We start from the raw sequence: 27823 nt of genomic DNA on the forward strand, positions 1-27823 counted from the left end.
CCGAGTCCAGAGCGGGTGGAGCGGTGGTGGAGCGCTGCTGCTGCTGCTGCTGCTGCTGCTGCTGCTGCTGCTGCTGCTGCTGATTCGGAGGCTGCAACTGCGGGTCTGCGGACGGCGGCACCGGGAGCCCGCGGGTCCCTGGAGGGAGACCGCTTTTCAGGGCTCCTGCAACGGCGACTTCTCCCGCCCGAGTTGCGGGGTCGAAGAGCTCCTGGAGCGGGGCCTAACATCACCGCCCCGCGCGGCTTGGAATGGCCGCGGGACTCTGCGAGCGCACACCGGGGGCTCCAACATCAAGACCCGGTGTGCGACCTTGCATCACCCGGCGTGGCTTTAACGGCCGCGGGACAATCGCCATCGCCAGCTGGGGGCTTTGACTTTGACTCTGACATCGGGGGGGGGGGAGTGCAGTGGAGAGATAAGTTTTTTTGGCCTTCCATCACAGCGATGTGATGGATGTTTATATAAATTATGTTGTGTCTTGGGTCTATTTGTTTGTAATGTATGGCTGCAGAAACGGCATTTCGTTTGGGCCTCAAGGGGTCCAAATGACAATTAAATTGACTATTGACTATTGTAACTCTCCTTCATGCTCGAGAGTAGTCCCCGCGTACTCGAGGCCTCAGCTAGGTCGCGGCATATTTTTCAACATGTTGAAAAATGCCCGCGAGTAAAAAAAGGTCGCCATGGAAAAAATCGATACATTTTTTACTCGTATGTTCAGTCGTAGTAGGTCGTAGTAGGTCGGCATGTTAGTCGTAGGTAATCGAGGGTAGTCGAAGGTAGTGGTAGATAGTCTTCATCATATTCGAAGGGAGGTCAAAGGAGATCGAGGGAGATCATCGTCACTCTCCACTATTCGGTGTCCAATTTTCCCAAAGTTAGTCGTAGCTAGTCGAAGCTAATCTTCAACATAGTCGAAGGAGGTCTTCAACATGACATATTTTCAAACTCTCCGAAGCTCTTCTAAACTCGCCAATTAGGTTGCCCAAGGGCGACAACCCTTTAAGTACCATCTATATCGCTCATTCCCATTTTCCTTGACTTTCAGCCTCAGCCCGAAACGTCCCCTGACTTTTTTTCAGAGATGCTAACTGGCCCGCTGAGTTGCTCCAGATTTTTGTGTCTGTCTTCCGTAATTACAATCAAGTCAAACTCAAGCAAAAGGGAAGATACAGAGTGCAGAATATAGTTCTCAGCATGGTAGGGCAACAGTTCGCAATAACCAAGCTGATCCCCCTGTGGCTCAGCACTTCAACTCCCCCTCCCATTCCCAATCTGACCTTCCTGTCCTGGGCCTCCTCAATGGCCAGAGTGAGGCCCAGCGCAAATTGGAGGAGCAGCACCTCGTATTTCTCTTGGGTAGTTTACACCCCAGCGGCATGAACATTGACTTCTCTAACTTCAGGTAGCCCCTGCTTTCTCTCTCCATCCCCTCCCCCTTCCCAGTTCTCCCACTAGTCTTACTGTCTCCGCCCACATTCTTTCTTTGTCCCCCCCCCCGACATCAGTCTGAAAAAGGGTCTCATCGTCGCCAATTCCTTCTCTCCATAAATGCTGCCTCACCCGCTGAGTTACTCCAGCATTTTGTGTCTACCTTCGATTTTACCAGCATCTGCAGTTCTTTCTTAAACAAGTTCCAGAGACAAAGTCCAATGTCTGCAAAGGGGTTGAGGCGAATCGGACAGTGCCCTAGCTTATGGAAGGACTGTTCAGAACCTGGAGGGGAAGCTGTTCCTCAGTCTGGTGGTGTGAGCTTCCAAGCTTCTGTACCTTTTGCCCATCAGGAGAGGGGAGTAAAAGGAATGGCCAGGGTGGGACAAGTCTTTGATTATGTTGGCTGCTTTTCTGAGGCAGCGTGAGGTGTAGATGGAGTCTGGATTGTGCGATGGACTGGGCTACATCTGCAACTCTCAGCAATTTGTCCTTTCTTCAGCAAGTGATCAAAATAAAATGATACAAATTCCTATTTACCAGTAAGTTTGAGAACTTTTCACCCAGAGAGTTGTGAGTCTGTGGAATTCTCTGCCTCAGAGGGTGATGGAGGCCGGTTCCCTGGATACTTTCAAGAGAGAGCTAGATAGAGCTCTTAAAGATAGCGGAGTCAGGGGATATGGGGAGAAGGCAGGAACGGGGTACTGATTGTGTATGATCAGCCATGATCACATTGAATGGCAGTGCAGGCGAATGGCCTACTCCAGCACCTATTGTCTATTTTCTAAAATATTATTTGCATTAAACATTTTTTTTTCAGCAGACATGGATTGCAGAAATCGGTGGCGCAGCGGTAGAGTTGCTGCCTTACAGCGCCAGAGACACGTGTTTGATCCTGACCATGGTTGCTGTCGGTACGGAGTTTGTACGTTCTCCCCCTGACCTGCGTGGGTTTTCTCCGAGATCTTCGGTTTCCTCCCACACTCCAGAGACATACAGGTTTGTAGGTTAATTGGCTTGTTATAAATGCAAATCGTCTCTAATGTGCGGGGGTCTGTTTCGTCGCTGTGTCTCTAAACTAAACTTTTAAAAAAAATCAGTTCCCTCAGAAGCCAGAATTTCCGACACCGTCCTTTTAAAGGCTGTGCTGTAAGATCAATGAGAATATTGCAAGCTGCCTTCTTTGGTTGCCAGTTTGTCTTACACCGAGGCTGCACATCTTAGCGCTGTCATGTGTCGAGTGCCTCGGGCTGCAGAGAAGTGAACAGTTTTCAGCAATACTGCATAATTGACTCACCTAGACTTGAAACGATCTGTGCTGCTGTACGTCTTGCCGATGGATATGCAATGAGAAGCCAAAAGCTACTTTTTAAACTGATCTCTGCCATAGATCATAAGATCATAGGTTCGAGGAGTAGAATTAGGCCATTCAGCCCATCTCCACCCGGCGCGGCCTGCGGACTTTGGAAGCCGCAGACTCCGGTAGGAGGGGGCCGACTCTGTGTCCACGCCGCTGAGGACGTCCCGCAGCCCCGACGTCGGACTTTTAACACCCCGGCGTGCGGTCCTGAACATCGGGCCGCCCGTAGCGGCAACTGCGGAGGGCTTGGGGAGGCCCTGACCACGGGGAACAGTGGAGGAAGAGACTGACTTTGGTGCCTTCCCACACAGTGGGGAACTTTGATTCTGCTGTGTGGGGATGTTTTATGTCAAACCCTATAGTGTGTTGTGTCCTGTTGATTTTTATTGTATGGCTGTATGGAAATTCATTTCACTGTGCCATCAGGCACACGTGACAATTAAATCTATCTTGAATCTTGAATCTTGAATCTTGAAGTCTACTCCGACATTCAATCATGGCTGATCTACCTTTCCCTCTCAACCCCACTCTCCTGCCTTCTCCCCATACTAACCCACGTACTAATCAAGAATCTGTCCATCTCTACCTTAAAAATATCCACTGACTAAGCCTCCACAGTCTTCTGTGGCAATGAATTCCACAGATTCGCCTCCCTCTGACTGAAGAAATTCTTCATCTCCTCATCTCCTTCCTAAAGGAACAACCTTTTATTCTGAGGCTATGATCCCTGGACCTAGTGGAAACATCCTCTCCACATCCGCTCTATCCAAGCCTTTCACTATTCTGTACATTTCAATGAGGTCCCCCCTCATTCTTCTATACTCCAGCGAGTACAGGCCCAGTGCCGCCAAACGCTCATCAATTGCTAACATAGAAACAAACATAGAAAATAGGTGCAGGAGTAGGCCATTCTGCCCTTCGAGCCTGCACCACCATTCAAAATCATCATGGCTGATCATCCAACTCAGTATCCTGTACCTGCCTTCTCTCCATACCCCCTGATCCCTTTAGCCACAAGGGCCACATCTAACTCCCTCTTAAATATAGCCAATGAACTGGCCTCAACTACCTTCTGTGGCAGAGAATTCCACAGATTCACCACTCTCTGTGTGAAACATTTTTTTCTCATCTCGGTCCTAAAAGACTTCCCCTTTATCCTTAAACTGTGACCCCCTTGTTCTGGACTTCCCCAACCTACTCATTCCTGGGATCATTCTTGTGACAATCTACTGCCTGCCGCCACACGTGGTCTATCTTCGGGTTTACGGTAGCGTTCGTTCGTTGTACTTTGAGCAGCTTAACAGTCACCTCCCAAGGCCAACCGAGGCAACAACATCGGCTTTCCGCTCGGAATGAAACTTGCTGCTACCCGACTGCCCCCCCCCTCCCCCTCCCCCCCACCGCAACACAAAAAAAACGCAGAAGACAAAATATTTGAAAACACCTACTTCCTGCAACAACTTTTCTAATTTCTCCTGCAACTCATAGAAGTATCTTGAGGTGATGTGGCCCAGGCGGGATTTATCCAGGCAGTCTCGTGCCAACTCGATGATCTGATGATGAGCAAAGCTGAGGACTCCATCTGCCAGTGGAAGAACATTGTCAGGAGAGTAGCTGGTGATAATATCCTGAAGCCTTTCTTCCATCTGGGCTGTGGCCTGAGGAACGGAACAACTCAGTGTGTTAAATATGAAATTAACCCTTTAAACATTTTTTTATTGGCACATCAAGCTCAGAATTAAAAAATACAGACTCTCAATAATAATAATAATAATAATAATAATAATAATAATAATAATAATAATAATAATAATAATAATAATAACACCTGGAATATATATCTGGCCTTCCCTTTTGAAAACGCATTGTTGATTTACTTTGGAACAATTCTAGAGATGACCAGATTCGAGAAATAGCAACTGAATTATCTACAAACTGCTGGAGTAACTCAGCGGGTCGGGTAGCATCTCTGTCGCAAAGGCTTTTTTTTGCCCGCGCTTCCAACCCAATTAACCATTTTGATTTTTCCGGGACAGGCTATTTAAGCCTTATAATTTACAGGTAATATACTCAAAGCCAAATTTACTGACAATAGTTTGCAGTGTTCCACTTCTGTAGCCACTCTATGGGTCATAAATGATGTACAACGATTCTCTCGATTGTGGCCTCATAATGCATCTCAACAAAATTTCCACTAGAAAATGGTGGAAGAAGAAATGAACGACGGATTTTAAAATTGTATTCAGTAACACTTGTGTTCCCTTTAAAAAATGACAACCATTTTTTACCTCCCCCCTCGACTCCATCCAAGGACCCAAGCAGTCTTTCCAGGTGAGGCAGAGGTTCGCCTGCACCTCCCCCAACCTCATCTATTGCATCCACTGCTCTTGGTGTCAGCTGCTCTACATCGGCGAGACCAAGCGTAGGCTTGGCAATCGCTTCGCCCAACACCTCCGCTCAGTTCGCAATATCCAACCTGATCCTACGGTGTTCCAGCATTTCAACTCCCCCTCCCAATTCCGAATCTGACTTTTCTGTCCTGGGCCTCCTCCATGGCCAGAGTGAGTCCCACCGCAAATTGGAGGAGCAGCACCTCATATTTTGCTTGGGTAGTTTACACCCCAGCAGTATGAACATTGACCTCCAATTTCAGGTAGTCCTTGCTTTCTCCCTCCTTCCCCTCCCCTTCCCAGTTCTCCCACAGCCCACTGTCTCCGCCTCTTCCTTTCTTTTTCCCGCCCTGAAACGTTGCCTATTCCTTCGTTCCATAAAAGCTGCCTCACCCTCTGAGTTTCTCCAGCACTTTTGTCTACAAGAGATCTTTGAAAATCCTTATAGGCTAAACTGAATGGTTTTATTCTGATCCTGTGCGTGTTATGCTGAAATGACCAAACTGAAAGGAACAAGATGGTTCAAAGTCTCGGAAGAGGATATTTATAGTCAGGCAGCATCTCTGGATGAGATTTCGGGTCAAAAACGTTTTGACCCGAAATGTCACCTATTCCTTTTCTGCCTGACCCGCTGAGTTACTCCAGTATTTTGTGTCTATCTCCGATGTAAACTAGCATCGGCAGTTCCTTCCTACACAAAGGCAATCCGGATTTGGAGAAATGATCCTTGGAAACATTTGATACATTTTATTTTTATATGAAGAACAAACTAGCAGCTGCAGAATGAAGGCACAGGATAATCACCTTTGGAAACCGCTCTTTGTAGACATGGTTCATCATGATAATTTCATTATCAAAGCAGGCTGGAGATCGTCCAGGGCTGCAAATGAGGCAAACAACATTTCATTAGCTATGAGGCACTTTATTCACTGCAAGATTTAATATAACATTCTCCTGGGATTCCACGAGATGACTTCGCGAAATGGCTGGTGTTTATACCGTCCCTGTTTTACGGGTCTTCCCCTTCCAAGTGCATTGAGGTGGGACTGCAGAAGGTCCGAATCCCAGGCTGCATACACGGTTACCCCAAAGGCAATGAGGGTAGAAACCGATTGCTTGAAGTCAATCGAACCAAATATTGCAACTGGAGTACAATGCAGAGCTGCTCACGGGGGGAGGGAACGTACAAACAGCACCTCCAGTCAGGACTGGACAAGGGTCTCTGGCGCTGGGAGGCAGCAACTCGACCGCTGCGCCATTGCGTCACCCCTGAAGTCTAAATCCTGATGTTTCAGAGGTCACAGGGTTTTCAACGAAACAATACCTTGACCTAATCGCTCGTGAAATAGATGTCGTGAGTAGGATGTGAAAGTGTTGGGGGAGTCCAGAACCAGGGACCACAGTTTAAGAATAAGGGCTAAGCCATTTAGAATGGAGACGAGGAAACACTTTATCACCCAGAGAGTTGTGAGTCTTTGGAATTCTCTGACTCAGAGGGCAGTGGGGGCCGGTTCTCTGGATACTTTCAAGAGAGAGCTAGATAGGGCTCTTAAAGCTAGCGGAGTCAGGGGATATGGGGAGAAGGCAGGAACGGGGTACTGATTGGGGATGATCAGCCATGATGACATTGAATGGCGGTGCTGGCTCGAAGGGCCAAATTACCTACTCCTGCACCTATTGTCTCCTGTGTTCAGTTGAGTTGAGTTTATGGTCACGTGTACAGTGAAAATATTTTGTTGCGTGCTAACCAGTCAGCGGAAAGACTGTACATGATTACAATCGAGCCATTTATAGTGGGTAGATATGCGATAAAGTATGAAATGTTGCTGTAGGTGTGGAGATCTAAGAGTGTGGAGCGATTGTAATCCGCTTCTGTGGCTGGCACGCAGATAGTCGCCTGGGTTGGACGCCATCTTGGAAGCCATCTGGTTCCTGCAATCACGGATGGATTTCTATTCCATCGTTCCCACGTAAGGCAGAGTGAGAGACACAAAATGCTGGAGTAACTCAGCGGGTCGGGCAGCATCTCTGGAGTAGGGTCAGGATGCTGCTGCCTGTCCTGCTGAGATCTTCCAGCATTATGTGTCTGTCTTCGGTGTAAACCAGCTTCTGCAGTTCCTTCCGACACTGCTGTGTGTCTGCTCCACTGCAAAAGCTCTTCAAGGTATTACTACTTTGAAGACGTTCTCCTCCTCTCTCCCACGGGAGATCTTCACCATCCAGGAATGAGCTGCCAGAGGAGGCAGGGACTATCGCAATGTTTAAGAAACATTTAGACAGGAACATGAATAGGACAGGTTTGGAGGGACCATGGACCAAGCGCAGGCAGATGTGACTAGTGTAGCTGGGATAAGTCAGCCGATGTGGGCAAGATGGGCCTGTTTCCACACTGTATCACTCCCTGACTCTATGCGGGCCAGATGCAGGCAGGTGGGACTAGTGCAGATGGAACATGTTGGTCGGCGTGGGCAAGTTGAGATGAAGGGCCTGTTTACACGCTGTAAGACTCCATGACTGACTGTTGCGACTAGGGGGAGGGGGAGCAAGGGAGGAACAGCGGGGTACCGAGGAGAGACGAGGGAGGGCCTCATTCGTGATGGGAGAGGGGAGCCCCCATTCCCCAAAGAATGAGAACATTTCAGATGTTCTAGCATGGAACGCCCTCATCTTGGGGACATCTCGGAAAGCAAGAAATGTCAGCAATTTTGCATGATGGAGCCAGCATTTCCCCCGATATTGTGAGTTATTGTCCCCCAAAATCTGGCCCAAACTTCGGGTTCCTAGACTGTGATCCCAAACGGTGAACCTGCTTAGATTTTGCAAATTCTCGTGTGCGGAATCCAAAGATACCTTGTTTTATTTCCGAGCAATCCCCGGCTCTGAAGTTTCAAGATTCATCTGCTCGGAGAATTCCCAGTTGCGAAAAATAACCTTGAGTAAAACTCACTGCAGTGCGGACAAGGGAGGGAGATGTGGCCAGTAACGAGGGCAGTAGAATTCACAAAGCACTTAATCACGCCTCAAACCAGGGTGAGGTCAAAGAGTCAGTGAACGAGCATTAATTACTTAACAGCTGCCAACACCATGAGAAATCTTTCAATTGAAATCCTTTTGAAATGGAAGGGGAATGAGAAGCATTCTTGTCCGCACATTTTACAAAGATAATTGCATCTGAATAAAGGCCCTGTCCCACTTACGTGTCCTTGGCACGCAAATTACGCGACCTCGTCATCGCGTTGAGGCGCACGGGCATCGTGCGGACCGGGAGGGAGAGATAGATCAACCATGATTGAGTGGTGGAGTAGACTTGATGGGTCGAATGGCCTAATTCTGCGCCTATCACTTATGACCTTATGTATGTCTGGAGTGAAGGGTAATAATCAACAATTCAAAAGCCCCAGAGACTGAGGAACTGCAGGTGCTGGAATCTTGCTCTTGAGGCCAATACGATAGCGGCATTTAAGAGACGTGCACAGGGACATGGATGTGCAGGGAATGGAGGGATATGGATCATGTGCAGGCAGATAAGAGTTGATCTTGGCAGCATGTTCCACACAGACATTGTGCGCTAAAGGGCCTGTTCTTCTGCTGCAATATTCTATGTCCTATGTTCCAAAACAAAATTGCTGGAGGATTTCAGCGGGTCAAGTGGCATCTGTGGAGGGAGTGGAGTGGCGACGTTACAGGTTGGGACCTTTCTTCAGACTGAGAAACCCCGGCGTGAGACTATAAAAATCAAAGATCTTATAGCAGAGCAAGATGGGTTACTCTCACGCAAACGTTGTACGCTCATGGGCAGATTCATGGGTGATTATCGGACCCCATTTTAGCAACCAGTCCGCCGGCATCCTGGTTACGGCATTCTTGCTTCCGCTCAAAGATACCGGATCTTTGGTTTCCGACGGCGGAGCGACGGAGGGAGTGTGAGACTCCATGACTGACTGTTGCGATAGGGGGAGGGGGAGACAGGTAGGTGCGGGGAGGCAGGCGAGGGAGGGGCCTCATTCGTGATGGTGGAGAGGGGAGCCCCCATTCCCCAAAGAATGAGAACATTTCAGATGTTCTAGCATGGAACACCCTCATCTTGGGGACATCTCGGAAAGCAAGAAATGTCAGCAATTTTGCATGATGGAGCCAGCATTTCCCCCGATATTGTGAGTTTTGTCCCCCAAAATCTGGCCCAAACTTCGGGTTCCTAGACTGTGATCCCAAACGGTGAACCTGCTTAGATTTTGCAAATTCTCGTGTCTGCGAAATCCAAAGATACCTTGTTTTATTTCCGAGCAATCCCTGGCTCTGAAGTTTCAAGATTCATCTGCTCGGTGAATTCCCAGTTGCGAAAAATAACCTTGAGTAAAACTCACTGCAGTGCGGACAAGGGAGGGAGATGTGGCCAGTAACGAGGGCAGTAGAATTCACAAAGCACTTAATCACGCCTCAAACCAGGGTGAGGTCAAAGAGTCAGGGAACGAGCATTAATTACTTAACAGCTGCCAACACCATGAGAAATCTTTCAATTGAAATCCTTTTGAAATGGAAGGGGAATGAGAAGCATTCTTGTCCGCACATTTTACAAAGATAATTGCATCTGAATAAAGGCCCTGTCCCACTTACGTGTCCTTGGCACGCAAATTACGCGACCTCGTCATCGCGTTGAGGCGCACGGGCATCGTGCGGACCGGGAGGGAGAGATAGATCAACCATGATTGAGTGGTGGAGTAGACTTGATGGGCCGAATGGCCTAATTCTGCGCCTATCACTTATGACCTTATGTATGTCTGGAGTGAAGGGTAATAATCACCAATTCAAAAGCCCCAGAGACTGAGGAAGTACAGGTGCTGGAATCTTGCTCTTGAGGCCAATACGATAGCAGCATTTAAGAGACGTGCACAGGGACATGGATGTGCAGGGAATGGAGGGATATGGATCATGTGCAGGCAGATAAGAGTTGATCTTGGCATCATGTTCCACACGGACATTGTGGGCTAAAGGGCCTGTTCTTCTGCTGCAATATTCTATGTCCTATGTTCCAAAACAAAATTGCTGGAGGATTTCAGCGGGTCAAGTGGCATCTGTGGAGGGAGTGGCGTGGCGACGTTACAGGTTGGGACCTTTCTTCAGACTGAGAAACCCCGGCGTGAGACTATAAAAATCAAAGATCTTATAGCAGAGCAAGATGGGTTACTCTCAAGCAAACGTGTAGTGCGCTCATGGGCAGATTCATGGGTGATTATAGGACCCATTTTAGCAACCAGCCCCCGCCATCTTGCTTCCGGCCAAAGATTGGATCTTTGTTTCCGCAGCGGGGAGAGGGAGTGAGCGGCCCGGGGAGAGGGAGTGTGCGGCCCGGGGCAGCGGGAGAGGGGCATAGGAGGGGGGGGAGACATTGTAGTGGGGAGGCTGGGGAGGGAGTGGGGGGGGGGGGGAGAGTTGAGGGGTGGGATAAGGCCTAGTGTGTGTGAAGTTGTGGGGAGGTTTACAATGTTTCTTATTTAATGTCCCTTGTCTAGTCTGAAATAAAGTTCATCATTGGATCAGAAGAAATATAATTGTGTGTTATATGATTATATACATTTATATCACATTCATGTATGTGTGTTTATAAACATTTTATTCTTTAACAAGAATTAACAGAATTATGAACTAACAGAATTATGAATCTAACCCTATGTCTTACACAAAAACTTCCCCCGCAATGTCAATTACCCTGCGAGTCAGGTCGGTTCCGGTTACTACAAAATCAACTCGAACACTGCTTGTGAGCCATTTAAAAAGAAATGATTTTAAAAAAGACAATTACCAGAGTCAAATTTTATTCTTGACAAGAAGTATGAACTGACAGAATTATGAATCTAACCCTATATCACACACACAAACTGTTGCCCCGCAACATTGATTACACTGCGAGTTCGGGTCGGGTCGGGTAGGCTCCGGTTACTAAAATGGGCGGGGAAAAATGCCCAGGATCCCCTCCGTAGCGTACTACACGTCAGCCCATTGTATTTCGCAGGAGTAGCCCATCTTGCTCTGCTCTAAGATCTTTGATAAAAATGGGCCGCATCTTTAGAATTTTGCACTTTAGGGCTTTGACTGCAGCTCTAGGTCTCTTATAGAAGTCAGTTTTCTAATGCACGCGGCAGTAAAAACTGACAATACTGGACATTTGATACAACAGACTAAAAATAGTGGGGAGACTTAGTACGTCAGGCAACATTTGTGGCAGATAACACAGAATGATTGGCATAAGCCTCTGACCTTTCATCAGCTCAGTCCAAGCTGCCTGTTCAGAGTTTCAAAGCTATGATATGGTTATAAGGAATAGGAGTAGAATTAGGCCATTTGGCCCATGAATGAATGAATGAATAAGTTTATTGGCCAAGTATATTCACATACAAGGAATTTGCCTTGGTGCTTCGCCCGCAAGTGACAACATGACATACAGTGAAAGTTAGTAATGACATATAAAACATTAAACATTAATAATAAAACATTATTGATTAAACATGTGAATTAAATAAAATACCAGAGCAAAAGGAGGCGACAGATTTTTGGTTATTGAGTAGAGCTACTACTCGTGGAAAAATGTCTGGCTGTGGCGGCTTTGACAGCCCGGAGTCGCCTTCAAGAGGGAAGTGATTCAAAGAGTTTGTGGCCAGGGTGAGAGGGGTCAGAGAGTCTGGTCATCAGGTCTACTCCAATCATAGCTGATCTATCTTTTCCTTCTCAACCCCTTTCACCTGCCTTCTCCCCATAACATCTGACACCCGTACTAATGAATGTCAACTAATGTCAATGTCCATCTTAAAAAAATACCCATTAACTTGACCCCCACAAGCTTCTGTGGCAAAGAATTCCACAGATTCACTGCCCTCTGATAAAAAAAAAATTACTCTGGCAGAATTTGAACTTAATGAACAGAAATCCAAAAAGTAATTTTGAAAGAAACACATTTAAATTGATGTAACGAGAGCTTCAGACAGTGTCCGAATCGATATTTAATGGTGATTAAAGTATTCAACAGAATGCAATAAAAATTAGACCACATCATTAGCGATAAATTGTCCAGAAAGGGCTGGCTCCTTCTATTTGTATGCTAATTCTGGCATATTTCCCATCTAAAGGTCCCCAGAGTTTGTTTTTTAAAATAAAGAATGAGGTGAAAGTTTAGCCCAGCTCATCTAATAGGGGTGCTGTGCTTTGAACTGCTTCCCATACTGGGTTTTAGTGTAAAGCTGGTTCACTGTGGCCGGCTCGATTGTAATCATATACTGTCTCTCCACTGACTGGTTAGCACGCAACAATGGTTTTTCACTGTACCTCGGTAGGCGTGACAATCTACTAAACTAAACTGGATGGTTTATCCAGTGCAGTGGAGCAGCGGTAGAGTCCTCTATCACATTGTTGCTGCTGCCAGGCAGTTGCCTCATGGGCTCGAGCTCGAGCTGAGGTGGCAGGACACTCACACGAACAAAAGAGGAGAATGGGAAGGTTGACCCGGGGTTCGTTATATATTAGGGCACGCCCCCATAGCCCGTGACAACGAATGGTATGTTAGCTTTCAGCGAATGGTATGTTAGCTTTCATTGCAAAAGGATTTGAGTATAGGAGCAGGGAGGTTCTACTGCAGTTGTACAGGGTCTTGGTGAGACCACACCTGGAGTATTGCGTACAGTTTTGGTCTCCAAATCTGAGGAAGGACATTATTGCCATAGAGGGAGTGCAGAGACGGTTCACCAGACTGATTCCTGGGATGTCAGGACTGTCTTATGAAGAAAGACTGGATAGACTTGGTTTATACTCTTTAGAATTTAGGAGATTGAGAGGGGATCTTATAGAAACTTACAAAATTCTTAAGGGGTTGGACAGGCTAGATGCAGGAAGATTGTTCCCGATGTTAGGGAAGTCCAGGACAAGGGGTCACAGCTTAAGGATAAGGGGGAAATCCTTTAAAACCGAGATGAGAAGAACTTTTTTCACACAGAGAGTGGTGAATCTTTGGAACTCTCTGCCACAGAGGGTAGTTGAGGCCAGTTCATTGGCTATATTTAAGAGGGAGTTAGATGTGGCCCTTGTGGCTAAGGGGATCAGGGGGTATGGAGAGAAGGCAGGTACGGGATACTGAGTTGGATGATCAGCCATGATCATATTGAATGGCGGTGTAGGCTCGAAGGGCCGAATGGCCTTCTCCTGCACCTAATTTCTATGTTTCTATGTTTCTAACTCCTTCCCGCCTTTGCCCAATCACGTGACCCTACCCCTACCCCCCCCCCCCCCTTCCCCCCTCTCCCCCGACTGCCGAGGGTTCACATAGCAAGTGGCCTAGCCACACTGAGTAGCCGCCAAATAAACTAGTTTTAAAATCTCCTAAAACCCCCCCCCCCCTCCCCCCCCCCCCCCCCCCCCCCCCCCAAGTCAGAGGGTACGTACCTAAGACTCCTGGAACGTGGTCGCATTGAAATGGGCCGCCGTCTCTCCTCGTTGGAGATGGCATCAGTGCTGCAGAAGTGCTTGGAAAGGAAGTGCAGCTCGTCGGGGGTGGGCTGGTACGGCAACTGGTGCAGCTTTTCCTGCGACGAGCACAGTGACTGCAAGTGGCCATCGAGAAAGAGAAAACACCAATCGTTAGATAAAGTTAGACCAGAGGGGCCACAGCCTCAGAATGAAAGGACGCAGAATGCAGAAAGGAGATGGGGAGGAATTTCACCCCCAAGTCAGAGGGTGGTGAATCTGTGGTGATGTTGGCCGGTGTGGACATGTTGGGCCGAAGTATCACTCCATGTCTCTGACCTGGAGAAAAACCTCGCAGCTCAATAGACAACAGGTGCAGGAGAAGGCCATTCGGCCCTTCGAGCCAGCACCGCCATTCAATGTGATCATGGATGATCATCCCCAATCAGTACCCCGTCCTGCCTTCTTCCCATATCCCCTGACTCCGCTCTTTTTAAGAGCCCTATCTAGCTCTCTCTTGAAAGCATCCAGAGAACCGGCCTCCACCACCCTCTGAGGCAGAGAATTCCACAGACTCACCACACTCTGTGAGAAAATTGGCCGTCTGTACAAACTCTGTACGTTCAGCACCCATAGTCAGTATCGAACCCGGGTCTCTGGTGCTGTAATGCAGTATCTCTACCGCTGCGCCACGGTGCCGCCCCAACAGACCAACTAGTCAGCTGACAGACAATGATTTTTCTGTGCTCATTATTTGGACAAAAGGGAGTTCTGTTTAACCGGAGAAAACCCACGCGGTCACAGGGAGAAGGTTCAAACCTCTGTGCCGACACACGCTGCATCATGACGTCCTGACTCTTATATTCAATGCCCCGAGCAAAAGAAGGCAAGTGTAGCAGATGCCTCCTTCACCAGTCTATCTACTAATGCTGCCACCTTTGGTGTTCTTTTGGCATTTTGAAACAAGTTAAAAACATAAAGTTATACTTGTTTTCCCACCTACTCAGGGGATGCTTAAGTCAAAAAATCAAAAGTAAACTTTATTGTCAATTCAAATAATGCAACAAGTAGTTACACAGATGATTGAAATTGCGTTTCCCCATGCTCCAAATGTGCAAGTAATATTTATAACGCAGACAGACTATATGCCAATAAAGATAGACAATGGACATATACATTATATAAAATATTCAGTGTGCCAGAGTGTAGTAAAATTTTAAGGTATGTTATTAAGGTGCAATAATAAAAGGTGCAATATAGAAAATTGCAAATAGCATACTGCAGACATTGAGTTAAAGTTATTTTGACAGTCAGTTGGTCTTTGTTTGTGTAATGTTCATGGAATTTTCTTGCGTGTGTTGAGTAGTCTGATGGCCTGAGGCCCTTAAGGGGCCTGTCCCACTTACCCGATTTATTTTGGCGACTGCCGGCACCTGTCATAATCGCAGCAAGGTCGCCGAACATTTTCAACGTTGAAAATCCAGCGGCGACCAGAAAACGTTCAAGTTCAAGTTCAAGTGAGTTTATTGTCACGTGTCCCTGATAGGACAATGAAATTCTTGCTTTGCTTCAGCACACACAATTTCATTGTCCTATCAGGGACACATGACAATAAACTCACTTGAAAAAGTTACGACTCTTTGGGTGACTATTTACGGCCACACAGGCGACATGTCCGCGGGGGTGACCTGCCGCGACTATGACGGGTGCCGGCAGTCGGCGAATAGATCACGTAAGTGGGACAGGCCCTTTACAGTCTACTGCTGCTGCGATAGAGTTAAGGCAAAAGATGGACACATAAAGCTGGAGCAACTCAGCGGGACAGGGTGGCATCTCTGAGTGATGCTGCCTGTCCCGCTAAGTTACTCCAGCGTTTTGTGTCTGTCTTCGGTTTAACCAGCATCTGCAGTTCCTGCCCGCACACGGAGTTAAGACAGTTCACTGGGTTAAACAAGAGAACTCACGGACACAGTGGAGCTCGGAGTGTTCGTCCCATAGCCGGATGATGGAAGGGAAGCCAAGGACCATCGACGTCCATCGCTCCTGAAATCATGCATTAAGTTAGACTGCAAAGTTGGCACGGAAATCATTTGAGTGTGAACATCCACAAAACAACAGCAATGGATTCAAGTTGTCAACGTTACATCTTCATTTGGTGAGAGATGAATGGACTGGCATCTGCAGTGGAGATGTCCCCCAAATTTGAGGAAGGGCATTCTTGCTATTGAGGGAGTGCAGCGCAGGTTTACATGGTTAATTCCCGGGATGGCGGGACTGTCATTTGCTGAGAGAATAGAGCAGCTGGGCTTGTACACTCTGCATTTTACAAGGATGAGAGGGATTCCTATTGCAACATGTAAGATTGTTAAGGATTTGGACACGCTAGAGGTAGGAAACATGTTCCCAATGTTGGGGGAGTCCAGAACCAGGGGCCACAGTTTAAGAATAAGGGGTAAGCCATTTAGAATGGAGACGAGGAAACACTTTTTCACACAGAGAGTGGTGAGTCTGTGGAATTCTCTGCCTCAGAGGGCGGAGGAAGCCGGTTCTCTGGATACTTTCAAGAGAGAGCTAGATAGGGCTCTTAAAGATAGCAGAGTCAGGGGATATGGGGAGAAGGCAGGAACAGGGTACTGATTGGGGATGATCAACCCGTGATCACATTGAATGGCGGTGCTGGCTCAAAGGGCCGAATGGCCTACTCCTGCACCTATTGTCTATTGTCTATTGAGATAGGAACTTAGAAACTTGGACTATCTTTGATGGGACTTTTATTTTGCACTAAACTTATCAAGTATCTGCACACTGTGTATGGTTTGACTGGAATCGTGTATTGTCTTTCTGCTGACAGGTTAGCACGCAACAAAAGCTCTTCACTGTACCTCGGTACATGTGACAATAAACTAGGGAAAATAAGTGCTGCAGTGACTCAGTGGGTCAGGCAGCATCTCTGGAGAAAAAGGAAGGGTGATGTTTCAGGTCGGGACCCTTCTTCCGAGTGAAAGTAGAGGGGAGAGAACTGGAGGTAGGAAAAGGCCAAAACAAAGCAGGGCCGGCGACAGATGACCAAGGAAGGGTGGAGCCCACAATGGTCCATTGTTGGCTGGGGAAGATAGGAAATTGTTCAATTTATGTTTCATTGCCGGTAACTTGGAAAACCTTGACTGTGAAGGTACGTGACTGAAACCAAGGGAGACATAATAATGTAGCAATACAAAATTCAGAACATGTTATTTTTTGAATTGGAATTTTTATGCAAAATTTAAAGAACAGATTCAGTTCGGACAACGTGCTTATCAAAGCCACAGGAATATTAGTACGGGTGTTAGGGGTAATGGGGAGAAGGCAGAAGAATTGGGTTAGGAGGGAGAGATGGATCAGCCATGATAGACATAAAGCTGGAGTAACTCAGCGGGACAGGCAGCTTTTCTGGAGAGAAGGAATGGGTGACGTTTCAGGCCGAGACCCTCCTTTAGCCATGAAGACATAATGGGTCGAATGGCCTAATTCTGCTCCTAACACTTAATAATTTATTGCAAAGCCTTCAAAGAATAATCCCATCAAAGATTAAGATCTAAATCTTGCTATGAAACAAAATCTTTTATTTTTTAATAGAGAAATACCAGAGCAAGAAAAAGACAGAAAAGAAAAGATTAAGGAAAGTAGTGATGTGTAAGCCCCAGGAGTTAACAATCGATAGTTTGTGGAAGGATGGGGAGAAAGAATCCATAAAGATGTAAAAAAGAGAAAACAAGAAAGGAAAAACAGAAATAAAAGGGAAAATAACAGAACAGAAAAGAAATATACCTACTTCATATCTTTCCACACCCCTTACCCAGTTCTGAAATGGTTAATTTCCAGAGTTATGTTACACCATATTATACTTTTACTATGAAACAAAATCTAACAAAATTTTGGAACCAAAAATCAAATACTACAGATGCTGGAAATCTGAATTAAAATCAGAAACTGTCAGAACTAAAGCAGTTCCCTCGTATGAATAAGTGCCCGAGTGAACAGAGAATCAAGAGATTATCATCGTCATCAAACAGACTAAAGCACGATGCAATAAATAGATTAAAATGGCTCCAATCAATGGCCAATTAAGATGAGAAAGGGAAACGGAGGAAAAGACAGATTGCAGGAAACAAGAAGAAACATTTTACATTAAAACTTTTCACCAACTCCAAAAACAATTAAAAGCTGAATGAATGAACTTTATGATTAGAATAAATTATTTTCAATGCCTAAAAGGCAGATTGCAGCAATTAATAATTATCATATTGTTAATTATGAATAACTATCACACTGTTAGTAACTTGCTATAACTCCATGAATTTGAACTTCCTACTATTTTGAATATACCATGCAAATGTAATAACATCACATCATTTAATGCGTTCTTAAAGGAGACAAACAGTGAATAGCTGTTCCTAAGTTAACGTGGTACAAATCTGGTTCCACTTTTTCCACTAAACCACTCGGCTGCCTTGTGCCAAAGATTGCTGTATTCTTTGTACTAAAGGTAATGATGAGCAGCATTAACATACGATCATAGCGTGGTAAAGCGTGGAAACAGGCCCTTCGGCCCAACTTGCCCACACCGACCAACATGTCCCATCTACATTAGTCCCACCTGCCTGCGTTTGGCTCATATCCCTCTAAACCTGCCCATGTTCCTGTCGTTGCACTAAACCCTGCCTCAACTACTCCTCCGGCAGCTACTCCTCTGGAGCTACCATCTACCCAATTGGAAATCCTCAGGCTTTCGGACTTTATCTTGCACTAAACGTTACTCCCTTTATCCTCTATCTTTACACTGTGGATGGCCAATTGTAATCACATACTGAGTTTCCGCTGACTGGTTAGCAAGCAACAAAAGCTTTTTGCTGCAGCTCAGTACACGTGACAATAAACTAAACTCAACTGCCTTGGTTGCATGAGGGACATTGGACTTTTGGACTATCTTTTTTTATTTGATTGAATTTTTAAATGTATGTTGTTTATCTAATGGCATCCACATATTCTGCAATACTTGCTGCCGCAAGTAAGAATATTGTAGTTCCATTTTGGAACATATGACAATAAAACACTCTTCGCTGGAAGTAATTGAAACATTGAAGATGCAACACCCAGCCATATAAAATGGGAGGTTTTGAACTTAAGCCTCCTCGCCAAAAATCTTCTCCGTCCAACATGAAAAACATGGATGTTAAGCTTCGCAGCCAAAGCGAAAACAAAAACGAGAGACCAAAACATATGACAGGGCAGACAACAATGCTTTGGTAAGTAGGTAATGCAAACACTTCCAGGTAAATCACCCCCATGCCACGTTACCTGTCCGCTCTGTGGCCGTGACTGATGGAGATCACCGGGCAGTTTAGAGGCAGAAAAACAAAGGCAAAATGCATACTTTTAGGAACCTCAAACATATTGGGTCACCGCAAAGCTCGCATTTATTTAGAGGGGACTGGAATATAAGAACAGGGATATACAGTATAATGCTGTGGCTTAATAAAGCACTGGTCAGGCCGCATTTGGAGCGTTGCGAGCGCTTTTGGGCCCCATATGTGAGGAAGGAGGTGCTGACGCTGGAGAGGGTCCAGAGGAGGTTTACGAGAATGATCCCAGGGATAATTGGGTTAACATATGATGAGCGTTTGACGGAACTGGGCCTGTACTCGCTGGAGTTTAGGGGGGGGGGACCTCATTGAAACATATAGAATAGTGAAAGGCTTGGAGAGAGTGGATGTGGAGAAGATGTTTCCACGAGTGGGAGAGTCTAGGACCAGAGGGCACAGACTCAGAATAAAAGGACGTACCTTTAGAAAGGAAATGAGGAGGAATTTCTTTAGTCGGTGGCGAATCTGTGGAATTCATTGCCATAGACGGCTGTGGAGGCCAAGTCAATGGATATTTTTAAGATGGAGATTGACAGATTCTTGATTAATATGGGGTATCAGCGATTACGGCGAGAATGGGGTTAGGAGGGAGTGATAGATCAGCCATGATCGAATAGTAGAGTAGACGTGATGGGCCGAATGGCCTAATTCTAATCCTCCAACCTATGAAGTGACAATAACAGAATAACTTAACGGCTGAAAAACATTATCTGGCCGACACTCATCTTCCAAGCCCCCTAAACCTCTACCACTACATATTACATCCTGTTTGAGTTCACCTCCGGCAACTGGCAACTGTTCTAGTCCATCACACTTTCTGCTGCTTTAACTAAAATGCTCCACATTACTTCTAAATATAGAGTGATACAGCGTGGAAACAGGCCCATCAGACCAATGCCCAAACTGACCAACATGTCCCATCTACACTAGTCCCACCTGCATGTGTTTGGCCCATGTTCCTCATGTATCTGTCTAATTGTTTCTTAAACATGCTGTTGCCCCAGCCTCAACTACCTCCTCTGGCAGCTCGTTCCATACACCCACCACCCTTTGTGTGTAAAAGTTACCTTTCAGGTTTCCCACTCAATCTTGTCCCCTTCACCTTAAACCTATGTTGTCTGGTTCTCGATTCCTCCACCCTGGGCAAGATACTCTGTGTGTCTACTCGATCTATTCCTCTCATGATTTTGTACACCTCTCTCAGATCAGCCCCCTCATCCTCGTGTGCTTCAAGGAATAGTCCCAGCCTACTCAACCTCTCCCTATAAGGTGCATTCCATTTCATGTTAAAAACTGGAAGTACAAATGCTATGCACAGCATTTGCTTCTCAAATACAACTTCCAAGCTAAGATTTGGCTTTTTACTCACCTTCGAGTGAATGAGAAGTGAGCGGAGGCACTGGGAGAGAAGTTTCTTGGGCTGTCTTGCGGGCTGTTTCCTGCTAAAGGGATGAACACCTTTTCACCAATGTATATAAACCGTGAGGAAAAACAGTTAAAACATGAAACCGATTGAGGTTTTATTTTATGTCATGGTTATTCTTGCACTAAACCTTATCCCCTTTATCATGGATCTGTACACTGTGCAGGACTTGATTGTAAATGATGCATAGTCTTTCTGCTGACTGATTAGCACACAACAAAAGCTTTTCACCGCACCTTGGTACACATGACAATAGACAATAGGTGCAGGAGTAGGCCGTTCGGCCCTTCGAGCCAGCACTGCCATTCACTGAGATCATGGCTGATCATCCCCAATCAGTACCCCGTTCCTGCCTTCTCCCCATATCCCTTGAGTCTGTTATCTTTAAGAGCTCTATCTATCTCTCTCCTAAAAGCATCCAGAGAATCGGCCTCCACTGCCTTTTGAGGCAGAGAATTCCACAGATTCACAACTCTCTGGGTGAAAAAGTGTTTCCTCATCTCCGTTCTAAAGGCCCTACCCCTTATTCTTAAAGTGTGGCCCCTGGTGCTGGACTCCCCCACTATCGGGAACACTTTTCCTGTCTCTGGCGTGTCCAATCCCTTAATAATCTTATATGTTTCAACAAGATTCCCTCTCATCCTTCCAAATGACAGTCCCGCCATCCCAGGAATCAACCTTGCGAATCTACGCTGCACTCCCTCAATAGCAAGAATGTCCTTCCTCAAATTAGGGGACCAAAACTGCACACAATACTCCAGGTGTGGTCTCACTAGGGCTCTGTACAATTGCAGAATGACCTCTTTGCTCCTATATTCGATTGCTCTTGTTATAAATGCCAACATGCCATTCGCTTTCTTCACTGCCTGCTGTACCTGCATGCATACTTTCATAGACTGATGTACAAGGACCCCCCAGATCCCGTGGTACTACCCCTTTTCCCAACTTGACGACATTTAGATAGTAATCTGCCTTCCTGTTTTTGCTACCAAAGTGGATAACCTCACATTTATCCACATTAAACTTCATCTGCCATGCATCTGACCACTCCACCAACCTGTCCAAGTCACCCTGCATTCTCATAGCATCCTCCTCACAGTTCACACTGCCACCCAGCTTTGTGTTATCTGCAAATTTGCTGATGTTACTCTGAATCCCTTCATCCAAATCATTGATGTATATTGTAAATAGCTGCGGTCCCAGCACCGAGCCTTGCGGTACCCCACTAGTCACTGCCTGCCATTCTGAAAGGGGCCCGTTAATCCCTACTCTTTGTTTCCTGTCTGCCAACCACTTCTCTATCCATGTCAGCACTCTACCCCCAATACCATGTGCCCTAATTTTGCCCACTAATCTCCTATGTGGGACCTTATCAAATGCTTTCTGAAAGTCCAGGTACACTACATCCACTGGCTCTCCCTTGTCCATTTTCCTAGATACATCCTCAAAAAATTCCAGCAGATTAGTCAAGCATGATTTCCCCTTCGTAAATCCCTGCTGACTCAGACCTGTTACTGCTATCCAAATGTGTGGCTATCTCATCTTTTATAATCGACTCCAGCATCTTCCCCACCACCGATGTCAGGCTAACTGGTCTATAATTCCCCGTTTTCTCTCTCCCGCCTTTCTTAAAAAGTGGGATAACATTAGCTACCCTCCAATCCACAGGAACTGATCCTGAGTCTATAGAACATTGGAAAATTATCATCAATGCATCCATGATTTCTAGAGCAATTTCCTTAAGTACCCTGGGATGCAGACCATCAGGCCCTGGGGATTTATCAGCCTTCAGTCCCATCAGTTTACCCAACACAGTTTCCTGCCTAATGTGGATTTCCTTCAGTTCCTCCGTCAACACATATCCTCTGGCCACTAGTATATCAGGAAGATTATTTGTGTCCTCCTTAGTGAAGACAGATCCAAAGTACCTGCTCAACTCATCTGCCATTTCCTTGTTCCCATAATAAATTCACCTCTTTCAGTCTTCAAGGGCCCAACTTTGGTCTTAACTAATTTTTTCCTCTTCACAAACCTAAAGAAGCTTTTACTATCCTGCTTTATATTCTTGGCTAGCTTACCTTCGCACCTCATCTTTTCTCCCCGTATTGCCTTTTTGGTTATCTTCTGTTGTTCTTTAAACATTACCCAATCCTCTTGCCTCCCGCTCATCTTTGCTACGTTGTACTTTTCGCTTTAATTTTTATACTGTCCCTGACATCCCTTGTCAGCCATGGTCACCCCTTACTCCCCTTGGAATCTTTCATCCTCCTAGGAATGAACTGATCCTGCACCTTCTGTATTATTCCTAGAAACACCTGCCATTTTTGTTCCACTGTCATCCCCGCTAGTGCATCTTTCCAGTCAACTTTGGCCAGCTCCTCCCTCATGGCCCCATAGTCCCCTTTATTCAACTGCAACACTGACACCTCCGATCTACTCTTCTCCCTCTCCAATTGTAGATTAAACCTGATCACGTTATGGTCACTGCCTCCTAATGGCCCATTAACCTCGAGGTCCTTTATCAAATCCAGTTCATTACATAACACAAAATCCAGAACTGCCTACTCCCTTTCAGCTTTGTATACATGCCATCTATGGCGGTGCATCGGTAGAGTTACTGCATCACAGCACCAGGGACCCGGGTACCATCCTGACTACGGGTGCTGTCTGTACGGAGTCTGTACGTTCTCCCTGTGATCTGCGTGGGTTTTCTCTGGTTTCCTCCCACATTCTAAAGACGTGCAGGTTTATGACAGGAGAGAAGTTGGGCCGAAGGTCCTGTTTCCACACTGTATGACTAAGACATCCTCTTGAAATACTAGCTGGGGCAATACGCACAAGTGAAATAGGAGATAATCATATTTGCAGTGAAATTAAATTGCTGGTTTGGTCCGAAGTTTCAATTGCCAAGCATTTGAGGGCTAACAACCACTATAATAAGGAAAGATGAAAGCAGCAATTACTTTATAGATCAATAAACACACAGCCTCTGCTGTTGTTGTTGGCAAGACAGATCCAATTTAAACGATCTTCAAGCCCAATAACAGACAATCCCTGCTGGCAAAGGAAATATTTTTAATTTCCTGATTTTTGCTTCCCCTTGCTTTGTGGCCAAAAGCAAGGCAGTCCTTGCAGAGATTAAATAGACTTATTATTTTTAAATAATACATATAATTCTTTGTAAAATGGGTTCGTTCCACACAGGCTTTGCTTCATTTACAACTTCTCAGAATTTTTTGTCATACTCATGGAGTCATTCAGTGTGGAAATAGGCTATTCGGCCCAACTTGCCCACACAGACTAACATGCCCCATCTACACTAGTCCCGCCTGCCCGCGTTTGGCCCATACCCCTCTAAACCTGCCCTATCCATGTACCGATCAAAATGTATTTTACATGTTGTGGTAGTCCCTGACTCAACTACCTCCTCCAGCATATGTTCCATACACCCACCATCCTTCATATAAAGAAGTATGTTGATAGAATGGAGCGGCTGGGCTTGTATACACTGGAATTTAGAACATATCAGATTATTAAGGGATTGGATACGCTAGAGGCAGAAAACATGTTCCCGATGCTGGGGGAGTCCAAAACCTGGGCCCACAGTTTAAGAATAAGGGGTAAGCCATTTCAAACGGAGATGAAGAAAAACCTTTTCACCCAGAGAGTTGTGAATCTGTGGAATTCTCTGCCTTAGAAGGTGGTGGAGGCCAATTCTCTCGATGGTTTCAAGAGAGTTGGATAGAGCTCTTAAAGATAGCGGAGTCAGGGGCTATGGGAAGAAGGAAGGAATGTACAGATTGTGGATGATCAACCATGATCACAGTGAATGGCGGTGCTTGCTCGAAGGGCTGAATGGCCTACTCCTGCACCTATTGTCTATTATAACCCTCAGCTTCCTATTAAACCTTTTCCAACTCACCTTAAACTTATTAAACTCTTTTTCATGATTTCCCTACTCTGGGTAAAAGACTCAACTAGTCTAGTCATAGAAACATAGAAAATAGGTGCCGGAGGAGGCCATTCAGCCCTTCGAGCCAGCACCGCCATTCATTGTGATTATGGTTGATCGTGCCTAAAATCAAGTCCCCTTATGATTTTATACATCTCTATAAGAAGTGCATTTACTCTATTCATTCAAATCTATTTTTTATAAAGCATCTTATAAGTTCATGTTCATGTTTTAGGAGCAGAAGGGCATTTGGCGTATACAGTCTACTCCACCATTTAATCATGGCTGATCTATCTCTCCCTCCGAACCCCATTCTCCTGCCTTCTCCCCATAACCCCCGACACCCGTGCTAATCAAGAATCTATCTATCTCTGCATTAAAAATATCCACGGCCTCCACAGCCTTCTGTGGCAATGAAGTCCACAGATTCACCACCCTCTGGTTAAAGAAATTCCTCCTCATCTCCTTTCTCAAGAGTGTTTTATTGTCAAATGCCCCAGATGGAATTCTGACTTGCAATGGACACTCCGACTTCTGAGTGTTTTAATTTTGTCCTTGCGCTAGCCGACAAACACATAGTAACAAAAAAATGTTATCATTTGTTATTCTCCCTGCATACCCATGTGCCTCTACGAAAGCCTCTTAAATGCCCAGACATTTACTGAACCTGCTACCTCGGTAAAGCCGCCATCATAACCCACTCCCACAGACCCTTCCCAACCCAACCATTCCCTCTTCTCCCTTCTACCGCTGGGCAAGAAATACAAATGTTTGATTGCCTGCACCACCACACTCGAGAACAGTTTCAAACTTGCTGTTATCAGATTCTTGAACAGACCTGTCACATGCTAAGATGAATTCTCGACCTCCCAATCTACCTCATTACAACCCTTGAGGGCCTGTCCCACTTACGTGCCCTTGGCACGCAAATTACGCGATCTCGTTGTAGCGTTGAGGCGCACGGGCATCGTATGGCCGCGCAGGGCCGGTCCCACTGAGAAGCGGGATATCGCGCGGGGCTCCAAAACTTTTGTAGTGAACGAAATCTTCGCGCGCCAATGGTCTGTCGTGGAATTGACGGCCAAAGTGGGACAGGCCCAAGACCCTGGCGTGATGCAACGTTTCACCTTCAACAGCAGCAGAAACAGGCAAACAATCGTCGAGCTCGGCCTGGGGCTCACGGCCGTTGTGGTCCGGATCCGCCCCCACTTCCACTCCCAGAGCGGGGCCAAGAAAATTGAAGATGGACACAAAATGCAGGAGTAACTCAGCAGCAGCATCTCTGGAGAGAAGCAATGGGTGACGTTTCGGGTCAAGGCCCTTCTTTCAGACTGAAGAAGAGTCTCGACACGAAACATCATCCATTCCTTCTCTCCAGAGATGCTGCCGGTCCCGCTGAGTTACTCCTGCATTTCGTGTCCATCTTCAAATGACGTCACACGCACCAGGCGGCTGTGCAGGCGCATGAAGTCGCCCGGGACCATCGCGCCTCAACGCGACCACGAGGTTGCGTAATTAGCGTGCCAAGGACACGTAAGTGGGACAGGGGCTTTACACTTTTGTATCTGCAGCTGTAACACGATATACTACATTGCTTTTGCACTACCTTGATGTATGTATATATAATTATGAATAGTATGATCTGCCTGAATGAAATACAAAGCTCGGCACAGTGGCGCAGCGGTAGAGTTGCTGTCATACAGCACCAGAGACCCACGTCCGATCCTGACGGGGTTTGTACCTTCTCCCTGTGACCTGCGTGGGTTTTCTCTGGGTGCTCTGGTTTCCTCCTACACTCCAAAGATGTACGGGCTTGTACGTTAATTGGCTCTGGTTAAAAAAAATTGTAAATTGTGTGTAGGATAGTGCTAGTGTATGGGATGGTCGCTGGTCAGCATGGATTTGGTGGGCTGAAAGGCCTGTTTCCAACCTGTATATCTAAAACTAAAAACACTTCACACGGTAAAATGTATACGTGACAATAACAATAAACCTAGACCTGACTTAATACCATCCAAATTGATGTGCTCAATACATTAATTGATTACATATACCTTGAGAGGTATAGATCAGGTAGACCCACAGATCCTCTTGCCCAGAGTAATGGAATCGAGAACCAGAGGACATATAGGTTTAAGGGGAAAATTTAATAGGAACCCGAGGGCTAACTTTTTCACACAAAGGGTGGTAGGTGTATGGAGCGAGCTGCCAGAGGAGGTAGTTGAGGCAGGGACTATTGCGTTTAAGAAACATTTAGACAGGTACATGGATAGGACAGGTTTAGAGGGATATTGGCCAAACACAGGCAGGTGGGACTAGTGTAGATAGGACATGTTGGTCAGTGAGGGCAAGTTGGGCCGACACTGTATGACTATGCCGACAGATATTATTTGAAGTTTATAAAAGGACACTGAAATTAATGAACATCTGAGACAATATTGTTGTGAAAAGGCACTTTGCTCCATAGATGCTGCCGCACCCGCTGAGTTTCTCCAGCATTTTTGTCTACCTTCGATCTTCCAGCATCTGCAGTTCGTCCTTAAACAAAGTAAAAATTGCAATTCTGCCACGTTACACTCGCATCTGGTGCACGTGAGATAATGGATGTGACAGATACACAGAACTTGCCTCCAGTGTTTTCATTTAATGCGGTGCACGATGATAGTAATGGCTATATTTAAGTAACGGAATAAACCTGACTAACCTGGGGGGGGAAATGCAAAAATCTGCAGAATACATGAATTTATGGTAGCCCAATACTGTAAATATGGAATCGCTGTGATATTCCCCAAACTCAAATGGCAAACCTTTGTTGTCATTCCTACCACGCTAAATATAATAAGGACTGACGTGCTCACTGCCAAATGAAGAGTTTAGACCAAAGGGAATATAAGGCACACGACCAAAGCCTCAGGGTGCTGCAGCTTCTGGTGTGAGAGCCTTGTATAGCCCCTGTCCCACAGGAGAACTCGTGAGTAACTCGGGAAAGTGGAACAGGGACTTAATGCAGTCAGCATGCAGTAACTAGAACTTGGTTCTTGGTTCTTGGTTACATGGTCCTCCAAAATATTCCAACTGGAATTTAAACTGGAGGTGGTGAAGGGAGGGATTAAGCCAGAAAGGGTTAGTGGGAAGAAAGTGCAACTTTACATTTAGTTGCATCTGGTTAGGTAACTAGTTGGGTGGAGATTATTCCATGCTTTAATTGTGCGGGGGGAGAACGAATTGCTGTACACATCTGTCTTTGTAGCTGGGGTCACAAATTGGATCGAATGCCCTCGTCTGCTCCTAATTGGTTTGGGTTTGGTGTAGGTCTTGTAGTCTATGTCGAGCTGACCATTTAACATTTTGTAAAAACAGGCCAAAAGGTGAGCTTCACGTCTGTCTTGGAGAGGGTTCCACCCCAGAGAATTC

At 46.0% G+C, this 27823-nt stretch overlaps 1 protein-coding gene across 10 annotated transcripts in view; it reads right to left on the minus strand.

The window, feature by feature from the left end:
* The window catches only part of LOC129695115 (microtubule-associated serine/threonine-protein kinase 4-like), a 462908-nt gene that overhangs the window by 92470 nt on the left and 342615 nt on the right, over positions 1–27823 (minus strand). For 4 of the 10 annotated variants that reach the window (XM_055631863.1, XM_055631929.1, XM_055631895.1 and 1 more), the window contains 6 exons: positions 20404–20476; positions 18970–18990; positions 15597–15675; positions 13612–13769; positions 5989–6064; positions 4243–4452 (listed from right to left, as the gene is read on the minus strand). In XM_055631863.1, the coding sequence (XP_055487838.1) occupies positions 4243–4452; positions 5989–6064; positions 13612–13769; positions 15597–15675; positions 18970–18990; positions 20404–20476 (617 nt within the window). The remainder of the gene's footprint in view (positions 1–4242; positions 4453–5988; positions 6065–13611; positions 13770–15596; positions 15676–18969; positions 18991–20403; positions 20477–27823) is intronic. The other 6 variants (XM_055631871.1, XM_055631902.1, XM_055631920.1 and 3 more) reach the window with 3 other exon arrangements.

This window comes from Leucoraja erinacea, chromosome 3 (genome assembly GCF_028641065.1).
Source record: "Leucoraja erinacea ecotype New England chromosome 3, Leri_hhj_1, whole genome shotgun sequence".
NCBI classification, from domain to species: Eukaryota; Metazoa; Chordata; class Chondrichthyes; order Rajiformes; family Rajidae; genus Leucoraja; species Leucoraja erinaceus.